The 12,011-nt window shown below is 47.9% G+C and overlaps 1 protein-coding gene across 2 annotated transcripts in view; it reads left to right on the forward strand.

Annotated features, from left to right (window-relative positions):
- Positions 1-12,011, forward strand: part of abcg4a (ATP-binding cassette, sub-family G (WHITE), member 4a) — a 106,014-nt gene that overhangs the window by 88,485 nt on the left and 5,518 nt on the right. For both annotated transcript variants that reach the window (XM_055660690.1, XM_055660691.1), the window contains exons 8-14: positions 1,409-1,523; positions 3,569-3,711; positions 4,610-4,708; positions 6,067-6,235; positions 8,003-8,103; positions 9,480-9,638; positions 10,563-10,681. In XM_055660690.1, the coding sequence (XP_055516665.1) occupies positions 1,409-1,523; positions 3,569-3,711; positions 4,610-4,708; positions 6,067-6,235; positions 8,003-8,103; positions 9,480-9,638; positions 10,563-10,681 (905 nt within the window). The remainder of the gene's footprint in view (positions 1-1,408; positions 1,524-3,568; positions 3,712-4,609; positions 4,709-6,066; positions 6,236-8,002; positions 8,104-9,479; positions 9,639-10,562; positions 10,682-12,011) is intronic.

Raw genomic sequence — 12,011 nt, forward strand, 5'->3', positions numbered from 1 at the left:
AACGCCTCTTAAATGTTGCAATGGTATCTGCTTCCGCCACCCCTGCTAGCACATTCCAGGCACCTAACACTCTCTGTGCTTTTAAATAAAACAATTCTGCCTTGCAAACCTCCTTTGGAGCTGCTGCCTCACAGCGCCAAAGACCCGGGTTCAATCCTGACTGTGGGTGTTGTCTGTGTGGAGTTTGTACGTTTTCCCTGAGACCGCGTGGGTTTTCTCCAGGTGATCCGGTTTCCTCCCACATTCCAAAGATGTGCGGGTTTGTAGGTTAATTGGGCCTCTGTAAATTGTCCCTAGTGTGTAGGATGCGAGTAGGAAAACGTAGAACGAATGTAAGGGCGATCGGTGGTCGGCACGAGAGTAATTAGAATAGTGATCGCAACTCTCGCCTCAAGTCACTCTGGGTGGTTCAATGCAGGCCCCATGATTGAGGGATGCATTGACAATGTTGAGTTGACTTTGCCCCTTCTCATTGTTAGCCAGTGTTAGTCATCAGTCGGGACTATGAGGAAAGAACATTGAAGTGCTGCATGATTTTGGAGACAAGCCAGGATACTGCCAGAAGTGGAGGGATACTTGAAAATGGTCATGTCAGCATTTAACCAAAATCTCAGCATTGAATAACTCAGGGAGAACAGCTGGCTGAAGCATCAATAAGATTCCCCAGTCTTCACCTGCGAAGACTGAGGATCCAACAGAGCAGAAAATCGAGAAGAGATTACAAGCTTGCATGAAGGATGGGCCGGTCTATATTACAATGCACCATCAGCATTTCAGTGGGCTGTCCTCACAGCTTTGAGCACAAAATGCTGTACTGGGATTTGAACCCATACCCCTCGTTAGACAGAGGACGGAATAAACCCAACTGAGCAGGGGTGCGAGAAAAAACATTGGAAAATGTATCAATGTAAGGAGGATTTAAAGTCAACGTTGCTGGTGGGTCTAGAGTCAAGTTTAGGCCTGAGTATGTGCTATGAAATTCCTTGTATGTTGCAAAACATACTTGGCTAATAAAGTATGATTATGGTGATCATGATTAATTACTTTGAAGGGTGTTGGTAAACTCCATTCACATAGTTTCATGCTCATTATGATTATCACTGGCGTTTTACTCCAGTTTGACTTAATTGCTTGCCTCATGGTCTGGACCACTGGCTGTTAGTTTGGTGATTTAATCCGTACCGTTCCATTACTCTACACTTCATTAACAGCAACTCCATCGACGTAGCCTTCTCCCAAACATGTTGTGATGTTATCTATTGAAACAATCAGTGATTTGAGGGGATGACGTAACAGTACAAAATAGCAGCAATATTATTCTGTTTCTTTTTACAAAGCGGCTGTGTTTGAAGTTGTTGAGCACTTAACCGTGTGGGGTTTAATCGGAGTCTCCTTGCTCTCCTCACAGCTCTTCATCGTGAGCCAAGGGCAGTGCATCTACAAAGGGATTGTTCCCAACCTCATCCCCTTCCTTAAAGGACTGGGCCTGCATTGTCCGACTTATCACAACCCTGCAGACTTCAGTAAGTAAGAAAAGCACTGTCTTATTGACAAGTTCCAACAGAAACGTTGGCGGTTCTGATCACAGGGCCTCTACATGTACATCCGGCCTATGTTGAGTTGCCTGATGTTGACAGTGCTAGCTGGGATGTGGCCTTCAGTACAGGGCGGCACGGTGGCGCAGCGTGAGGTAGAGTTGCTGCCTCACAGCGCCAGAGACCCGGGCTCCATCCTCAATACGGGTGCTTGTCTGTACGGAGTTTGTACTTTCTCCCCTTGCCCTGCGTGGGTTTTCTCCAGTATCTTCGGGTTCCTCCCGCACTTTGAAGACATACAGGTTGGTAGATTGCAAGTTGTGTAGGATAGCGTTTGTGTGCGGGGCCCACTGGTCCTGGACTCAGTGGGCCGAAGGGCCTGTTTCCATACTGTATCTTTAAAACTAAAAACTAAATTGTCCTGTGAGGAAATAGCTAGGGCTAGGGCCAGCCCACCCCAGGTACACCCCAGCCCACCCCACCCCAGCCCACCCCAGGTCTGCCCCAGGCCCACCCCAGGCCCACCCCAGCCCCACCCAGGTCTGCCCCAGGCCCACCCAGGCCCACCCCAGGCCCACCCCAGGCCCACCCCAGCCCACCCCAGGCCCACCCCAGCCCACCCCAGGCCCACCCCAGGCCCACCCCAGGTCTGCCCCAGGCCCATCCCAGCCCACCCCAGGTCTGCCCCAGGCCCACCCCAGCCCACCCCAGCCCACCCCAGGCCCACCCCAGGCCCACCCAGGCCCACCCCAGCCCACCCCAGGTCTGCCCCAGGCCCACCCCAGGTCTGCCCCAGGCCCACCCCACCCCAGCCCACCCCAGCCCACCCCAGCCCACCCCAGGTCTGCCCCAGGCCCACCCCAGGCCCACCCCAGCCCACCCCAGGCCCACCCCAGGTCTGCCCCAGGCCCACCCCAGGCCACCCCAGGTCTGCCCCAGCCCACCCCAGCCCAGCCCACCCCAGGTCTGCCTCAGGTAGACCTCCCTCTGTGTGAACATCAGGTTTGATTTGAAGGGTGTCACTGGCATTACGGCGACATAGCTGATAGTGCAGTCGCTGGCTTCAGTCTTGACCTCTGCAATCATGTGGAGATTGCACTTTATCCCCAAGCCTGCATGGTCCTCCCCCATGTATTCCATTTTCCACCAGAATCCCAAGGACAAGCAGCTTGGTAGTATAATTGGATGCTGTGTATTGCCTCAAATGTACAGCTGAGCGGTAAAACCCTGGGAGAGTTGATGATGGGAGTGTGGGGAGGATCAAGTGAGATGAGTGTAAATGGGTGAATAATGGTCAGTGTGGACTCATTGTAGAGCCTGTCCCCATACTATATGTCACTTCATCGACAGAGGTCATAGGTGGGCAGTGTCTTGTCGGGAACTAGAGATTCAGGGCGGGACCCGTTGGAACTGATGTAGAAGAGGCCACATTGCCAACATGGGAAGCAGTACACTAGGTTAGAGGACACGTGTGTGAATCACTGCTGGACCTGGAATGAGTGAGTGGATCCCACCAGGGTCTTGCCTTGCTTCACCGTGACTACTGTTTAGTCCACGGAGTAGGGACTTACTGAGCCGTAGGCTGTGTTTCCTGTAGGTGATGAGTTCCAACCTTCAGCATCTAAGCCCTCACCTCTCTGTAGATAGACACAAAATGCTGGAGTGACTCAGCGGGTCAGGCAGCATCTCTGGAGAAAAGGAACAGGTGACGTTTTGGGTTGAGTCCCTTCTACAGACCATCTGAAGGTGGGTCTCAACCCAAAATGTCACCTATTCCCTTACTCGGGAGATGCTGCCTGACCACCCTGAGTCACTCCTGCATTTTACATGTATCGAGGGTATAAACCAGCATCTGCAGTTCCTTCCCACACATTTTATCTCACCTCTCTGAGTGTTTTCTTTCTAAACTCTGTGATGGGGAGCAACTCCAATTGCATTTGCTGGAATCTCACTACAACCCCTCCTGTTGTTAGGGTTTGACATCCAGGCTTTTTATTCTGACTGTGACGACTGCTCTTTGTATCTTTGCCTAGTCATTGAGGTGGCTTCAGGTGAATATGGGGATTTGAACCCCCTGCTCTTCAAAGCCGTCCAGGATGGAATGTGCACCATGGCGGATAAGAAGAACTCGACTAATGGCGCTGATTCAACGGGCTGGAAGAGCAATAGCCTCACGGTAAGAACCAGCTGGAATCTGATTGTGCCTCAAGGAACGAGTGACATCATTCACAGTAGGTCTCTGTCCAGCGGAAGAGTTGCTGCCTTACAGCGCCACAGACCCAGGTTCGATCCTGACTACGGGTGCAGTCTGTACACAGTTACATTCTCCCTGTGACTGTGTGGGTTTCCTCCGGGTGCTCTGGTTTCCTCCCACATGCCCATGACATACAGGTTTATAGGTTAATTGGCTTATATTATACCTGTGCGGTTCCGTATACATTTCAAGACCCTCCTCTATGTTTACAAAGCCCTCAATGGGCTTGCCCCCTCCTACATTAAAAGTCTTCTCACCCTCCACTCCACCTCCAGGTCCCTCAGATCGGCCAACTTGGGGCTGCTGAATATCCCGCGGTCTAGGCATAAGCTTAGGGGCGACCGTGCCTTTGCGGTTGCAGCTCCTAGACTGTGGAACAGCATCCCCCTTCCCATCAGAACTGCCCCCTCCATCGACTCCTTCAAGTCAAGACTAAAATCGTATCTATACTCCCAAGCCTTTCCTGACGTCCACTGAGCGAGGGCTATATGTATATATGTATGTAGTTTGTTTGTTTATACTATTCTTATAACAAATGTAAAGCACTTTGGCCAACGAGAGTTGTTTTTTTAAATGTGCTATATAAATAAATGTGACTTGACTTGACATGTGACTATATAAATTGTAAATGGTCCCTGGTGTATAGCTAGTGCTGGTGTATGGGTGATGGGTGGTTAGCAAGATGGCCAATGGCCTGTTTCCACGCTGTATCTATAAAGTCTAAGGAATCTGTTCTATTTCACTACAATGGCACAATGTGGCTTGGCTATAACCAGCGGGCTCATCACATCGCTCTGATTCTCTGTCTCTCCCTATTCAGGACTCCGGCCCAATCGAGAGCCGCACTTTCGCCATCAGCTCCTTCGCCCAGTTTTGTGTCCTCTTCCGGAGAACCTTTGTTTCCATATTGAGGGACGCAGTAAGTTAGCTGCGTTTGTCATTCTTGTTTTAGGATCTTCAGTCATGTGACATAAAATGCCTTTCCGCTAGATCTCCAGCCTGTCCGTCCACTCAATGCCTGTTGAGTTGGCAGGCAGAGGAATGAGATGCTTCGCGCTTAACTGGGCTGGTCAACATGCTGGCTTCCATACTATGGGAGTTTGGCCACAATCGCTGTGTGTGTGTGTGTGTGTGTGTGTGTGTACATGCCTGTGTGTGTATACGGTAGCATGCACGTTTGTATGTATGTGCACGTGCATGTGTGTGTGTGTGGATGGTGTACGTGTGGTGTGTGTGTTTGGCAGATGCAGTATAATGTGGTTAAATGTGAGGTTATCCATTTTGGTGGCAAAAACAGGAAAGCAGACTATTATCTAAATGGTGGCCGATTGGGAAAGGGGGAGATGCAGCGAGACCTGGGTGTCATGGTACACCAGTCATTGAAGGTAGGCATGCAGGTGCAGCAGGCAGTAAAGAAAGCGAATGGTATGTTAGCTTTCATTGCAAAAGGATGTGAGTATAGGAGCAGAGAGGTTCTACTGCAGTTGTGCAGGGTCTTGGTGAGACCACACCTGGAGTATTGCGTACAGTTTTGGTCTCCAAATCTGAGGAAGGACATTATTGCCATAGAGGGAGTGCAGAGACGGTTCACCAGACTGATTCCTGGGATGTCAGGACTGTCTTATGAAGAAAGACTGGATAGACTTGGTTTATACTCTCTAGAATTTAGAAGATTGAGAGGGGATCTTATAGAAACTTACAAAATTCTTAAGGGGTTGGACAGGCTAGATGCAGGAAGATGTTCCCGATGTTGGGGAAGTCCAGGACCAGGGGTCACAGCTTAAGGATAAAGGGGAAATCCTTATAAAACCGAGATGGGAAGAACTTTTTTCACACAGAGAGTGGTGAATCTCTGGAACTCTCTGCCACAGAGGGTAGTTGAGGCCAGTTCATTGGCTAAATTCAAGAGGGAGTTAGATGTGGTCCTTGTGGCTAAGGGGATCAGGGGGTATGGAGAGAAGGCAGGTACGGGATACTGAGTTGGATGAGCAGCCATGATCATATTGAATGGCGGTGCAGGCTCGAAGGGCCGAATGGCCTACTCCTGCACCTAATTTCTATGTTTCTATGTTTCTATGTTTCTATGCACTTGCATGCACGCGTGTGTGTATGTATGCACTCGCATGCATGTGTGTGTGTATACATGCACGTGCACGTGTGTGTCTGTGTGCATGGTGCTGCATGTACAAATGTGCAGCATCATAAGCATGAACATTTGAAACATCTCAGACCTTGGCTGGAATTCTGACAGTGTCCTCGTTGTCTTGCCCACTGCAGGTTCTGACCCATATGCGGTTCATGTCCCACATCTGCATTGGAGTCCTGATTGGTCTGCTGTACCTCAACATCGGCAATGAGGCAGAGAAAGTGTTTAACAATACGGGATGCCTCTTCTTCTCCATGCTCTTCCTGATGTTTGCTGCCCTGATGCCAACTGTACTGACCTGTAAGCAAAGATCCTGTCCTCTGATCATAACTGGTTGGATAACTTTGGGATTTGTGCTTGTTTCTCCAGGGCGGCGAGGTGCTAAGATTAAGTATTAACTGATTAAATACAAGGGAAGAAATTCATACATATTTATGGAGATTATCACCACCTTGGGACATGCCAAAGTTTATAGATAATGATGACGTTGGACATATTTCATCTAACTCGTCAGGGCCGGATTTAGATGAAGAGAGGCCCTAAGCTGTTCCACTTGTGAGGCCCCCTCCGCGTTGGTTTTCAGCGCTGGCGGCGAGGCAGCAACCGGACAGCCATGGCGGCCAAATCTCCCACAATTCAAAGCAAGGGAGAAAGTGCCCAGCGCCGACCAGTTGCTGTTGCTCGGTGCGCAATGCGCAGGGCGGCTGACCTGATGATGGCTGGCCGTGGCACTTCGCATGTGCCCCTCCCAGGAGGACGTGCGTCTCCGACCTCGCATGTGCAAGGGGTCTCCTGCCATGGCCACGGCGGATGGAGCGACCGGAGACTGGAGGACCCGGTGGCTCATACACGGATAGCGAGGGGAGTCGGAGAGAGAGAGATAGAGAGGGGGCCCGCCCAGAGTTGAACGGTAGGTGTCCTGCCTTGGCCGGAGGCCCCCTAGATTTCGAGGCCCTAAGCTTAAGCTTGTCTAGTTTATAGGTAAATCCGGCCCTGTAACTCGTGCAAGAATTTACAAATTGGAGTATGTTATTATCCAGATTATTCGAGTTTTTGCTTAGTGATGCTGAGTTAGGGACAAATATTGGCCAGGGCACTGGACCTCTTCAAAATGATTTCTTAGAAACTTTCCCATCTGTGTGAAGGTAGACACAGCTAACCTCAGTACTAGTTCAGCTCACCTGGCAGTCTCGATTTTCTACCCCATTCCCTGGAGAGAGATTTGCAGCTCCCAACAACATTGTACAGCTAATATTAAACTGCAGGTCAATAATTTGTACATTGGGTTATTTTCATCGATGATCAAAGTTGACCATTCTCCAGAGTCCAAATACAGGATAAAAAACATGTCTGTTCAGACCAAGTTCTATGAGTCTTTCCAACGCATTATTAATCCAAGGCCAAACATTTTTTTTAGTTAGACAGGGCATGGTAGCCTAATGGCTACATTCCTAGACCTGTGTCTTGGGAACAAGTTTGAATCCCACCAGAGAGCTATGGAATTAATGTGGTCAATAATTTGATCAAATTATTGTAAATCATAAATTGAGAAAAATAGCAGCCATCACAAATGAAAGCCATAAACCTGTCAGATTATTGTAAGGTCACCTCACTGATATTCTTCAGGAAATAAATTTGCTATACTTGCCTGTCTAGCCCATAAGTGACACCATACCTGCTGTTGTGGTTGATGTTAGCTGCCCTCTGTAACAAACCAGTTGTATCAAACTACTTTCTATCGCACAAAGCAAATTAAGCAAGATATACTGTTCACCATCAACTTAGAGTTTAAGAAGGAACTGCAGATGCTGGAAAATCGAAGGTACACATAAATGCTGGAGAAACTCAGCGGGTGCAGCAGCATCAGATGCTGCTGCACCTGCTGAGTTTCTCCAGCATTTTTGTGTACCATCAACTTAGATCCTGATGGGTACTAAACTAGGGACGGGTAATCAATATCAGTGAAGCCCTCATCTTGTGAATGAATAGATAATAATTATTATTATTATTAATTAAAATCTGTGCAGAAGTAAATCTTTATCTTTATTTATTTTCTCCTCATTTCAGTTCCTCTTGAGATGTCTGTTTTCTTGAGGGAGCATCTCAACTACTGGTACAGTCTAAAGGCCTACTACCTGGCAAAGACCATGGCAGATGTCCCTTTCCAAGTATGTACTGCTTCAACATCTATCATCCTCTGCCGTTAAATAAATATTATGTAAAAACTGTATAGCAGTGGTGACGAACATGGGGATAGAGGAGGGCCATTCAGTCTTGAACTTGAGTGAGTTCAAGATCAGGATCATTGTAGTTGATCCCAATCAAAGTTGCATCCACATTCTTTGCTTAGATTTCCTTCTTTTGATTCATTCAGCCTTTGGGTGAAGCCATTGTTCGGGACGGGGCCTTTACACATTATGAAGTTTAAAGTCACATTGGAGCAGCACGGTGGCGCAGCGGTAGAGTTGCAGACTTACAGCGCCAGAGACCCAGGTTCGATCCAGACTACGGGTGCTGTCTGTACGGAGTTTGTACGTTCTCCCTGTGACTGCATGGGTTTTCTACGGGAACTCCGGTTTCCTCCCACACTCCAAAGACGTATAGGTTTGTAGGTTAATTGGTTTCGGTAAAAAGTTGTAAATTGTCCCTAGTGTGTGGTGAATGCTAGTGTAAAGGTGCGGACACGGTGGGCCAATGGGCCTGTTTCAGCGCTGTATCTTTAACCTCTAAGCTCGATCTTTTGCAAGTGTCTTATTGCACATAAAACTCGTGCAAAAGATGGTGACATTTTAAAGTGTGCTGAATGCAAGCTGCATTTAAGATTCCCCATATTTTGTGCAGGTTGAGACTGACGTTGGCCAAAGGGGACAGAATGGTAATGCAATCAAACCCCTGACACAGAAACAGGCCCGTAATTGGGGCCGCAAGCCTGGAGTTGTGGGCAAGGCTTGACTTGACTTGCGGGCAGGACCACAGGTCAGCGATGTTGAAGGCGGCGCACAATCCCGCTCCTGGTTTCCTACTTACCTGGTGTTGATGATGATAAATTGCTCATAAGTTCTAGGAACAAAATTAAGGCATTCGGCACCATCAAGTCCACTCCACCATTCAATCATGGCTGATCTATCATTCCCTCTCAACCCCAATCTCCTAGCTTCTCCCCATCACGTCTGACACCCGTACCAATCAAGAATCTGTCAAAATCTGTTGCCTGGATGGTTGGGTAATCATATGTGTGTTATGATTGTGTTTATAAATTGGTTGTTTTGTTGTTTGTCTTTTGCACAAAAGTCCGTGAGCATTGCCACTTTCATTTCATTGCACATCTCGTATGTGTATGTGACAAATAAACTTGACTTGACTTGACTTGACCCTTTGCTCTGTGTTAAAAGATCTCCTCTTGAAGGAATACAAGCGTTTTCTACGCCAAGAATCAAGCTGAGCGACTTTAATGTTCTCAGCGGGAGCTGGTGCATGGAATTACCTGGGCAGTGGTCAGCATGAGACATTGATCAATCCCACTAAACTGGTCTTCCTCCTGCAGGTGATCTGCCCGATCGTATACTGCAGCATCGTGTACTGGATGACGGCTCAACCACCCGAGGTGTCGCGGTTCCTCTTGTTTGCTTCACTTGCCACGGCCACGGCGTTGGTGGCCCAGTCGCTCGGACTCCTGATCGGCGCTGCGTCCACATCTTTACAGGTAACACCACGCCTTGGAGCAGCGGGCAGCCCCAGCTCACCTAACGATGGAAGGTGGATGATGCAGATGCAATAGTGGCATTTAAGAGACTTGTGGATAGGGTGGGATGTGGATTATGTGGAGGCAACTTAGAGTTGGTCTTGGCATCGCGTTCACCACAGATATTGAGGGCTGAAGGGCCTGTTCTTGTACTGTACTATGTTCCATCATTTGCGATAGAACATTTGATGCAGGAGAAGGCTATTTGGGCCATCCTGCCTATACTGGTCACCATTATAGTGCTTTCAAAGTGGGGGATGAATTGTAGATGGGGCTTGATTTTTATATTGTCCGGAAGGACTCCATCCACTCACAAGCAGCAATTGCTGAAGGATTGACCCAAAGTAGGTGTCAGTTTATCAACAATGAGATGCTATCTATCCACAGACCTCAAAATCCAGGCCATTGTGTCTGGCAGGCGACGGAGATTAAATATAGTCGTCACTGAGTCTTTCCAGGATCCAACCCGGGCGTTATGCTTCATTAGATGATTGCCTAAGATGGCAAAATGTGTGGGAAGGAACTGCAGATGCTGGTTTAAACCGAAGATAGACACAAAATGCTGGAGTAACTCAGCAGGACAGGCAGCATCTCTGGAGAGAAGGAATGGGTGATGTTTTGGGTCGAGCTCCTTCCTCAGAAGAAACATCACCCATTCTTTCACTCCAGAGATGCTGCCTGTCCCACTGAGTTACTGAGTTACTCCAGCATTTTGTGTCTAACTTCTGTCTCAACGCATTGTGTCCACCAACCAACTAATCAAATCTCAATTCCAAAATATGAGAAATATTGCATGAAAAATAAATCTATTTTGATGATACATGACTAGTTGCCAACTTTTGTATGTATTGTGTCTGAATTTGTTTGAACTTTCTTTCCAAACAGGTTGCAACGTTTGTGGGCCCTGTCACGGCAATCCCAGTGCTTCTGTTCTCTGGATTCTTTGTTAGTTTTGACACCATCCCCACATACCTGCAGTGGAGTTCCTACGTATCTTACGTCAGGTACATGTTTCTCTTATTAGCACTTCCTGGACTTATGTTTAGCTTAGTTTATTTTACATGTACCGAGGGTATAGTTAAAAACAGTTTAGTTGCATGCTACACAGTCGACAAGAAGACTATACTTGAATAACAATTAAGCCGTCTACAGAGTACAAATACAGGATAGAGGGTATAATGTTTAGTGCAAGATAAAGTCCAGTAAAGTCTGATAAAGTTGGACTTTAGTTTAGAGATAGTGTGGAAACGGGCCCTTCAGCCCACTGAGTCTGTGCTGACCAATGATCATCCTTACCCTCGTTCTATGTTATCCCAGTTTTGCACCCTACGAACTAGGCGCATTTTACAGAAGCCAATTAACCGAATGTGGGAGGAAACCGGAGCACCCAGCGCGGTCATGGGGCAAGCGTACAAACTCCACACAGACAGCACCGGTAGTCAGGATCAAAGCCAGGTCTCTGGCGTCGTTAGGCAGCAGCAACACCATTGCGTCACTGTGCCTTTCTTTCCCCCTGCTGCAGCTCCCAAGCTCAAACTTTCCCTGCTCAACTTTCAAGCTTCGATCCTGCTGCCTTGACACTGAAACTTATCCCCCAAAGTGCCAGCTGTACGGGTCGGTTGCATGTTTCCAGAGAGGTTGTGGGTCTGAGTCACAAAGAGTGAACACAGGTAATGGACAGGTAATCACCAGTCCCTCTTGCCGAAATTTTCAACGACTGCCGGCATCATTGACTGACGTACCAGGTCACCGAGATATACGCGGCGTGGTGCGGTGTGATCACGTTTGACGCGCTGTGTTTTTTCAAGTGCCGCAACATTTTATTGTCGCCGCTGGGTTTTGAAATGTTCAAAATCTTTTCACGACACTGATATGACGCCGGCAGTTGCCGAAAAAAATCGCCAAGTGGGACAGACCCTTAAAGCACTTCAGGAGATCCTGAGACCAGGAAAGACATTCCATAGATATGAATACTGAACAGTAAGTACACACATCTTGTGATGGCGTGTATACACCACTCAGGTTAAACCAGAAGGACTGGAATGGGTTAAGAAGGTGGCTCACTGTCACCTTTTCAAGGGCAATTATGTACAGGCAATAAATGCAGGCCTTGTCACAAGGCCCAGATCCTGAAAATTTTACAACAGCCTTTTCCAACATTCTTTACCTAATCCTGTTAGTTTATCCCTTGTCTTAACTCTTTCTCTCGGGTATTGGCATCGGTGTGATACAAATATATAAGGTTAATATGGCATATATTGCCATCATTTTAGTTTAGTTTGGTTTAGAGATACAGCATGGAAGCAGGCCCTTAGGCCCACTAAATCCGCACTG

The sequence above is a fragment of the Leucoraja erinacea genome, chromosome 32, assembly GCF_028641065.1.
Source record: "Leucoraja erinacea ecotype New England chromosome 32, Leri_hhj_1, whole genome shotgun sequence".
Taxonomy (NCBI): domain Eukaryota; kingdom Metazoa; phylum Chordata; class Chondrichthyes; order Rajiformes; family Rajidae; genus Leucoraja; species Leucoraja erinaceus.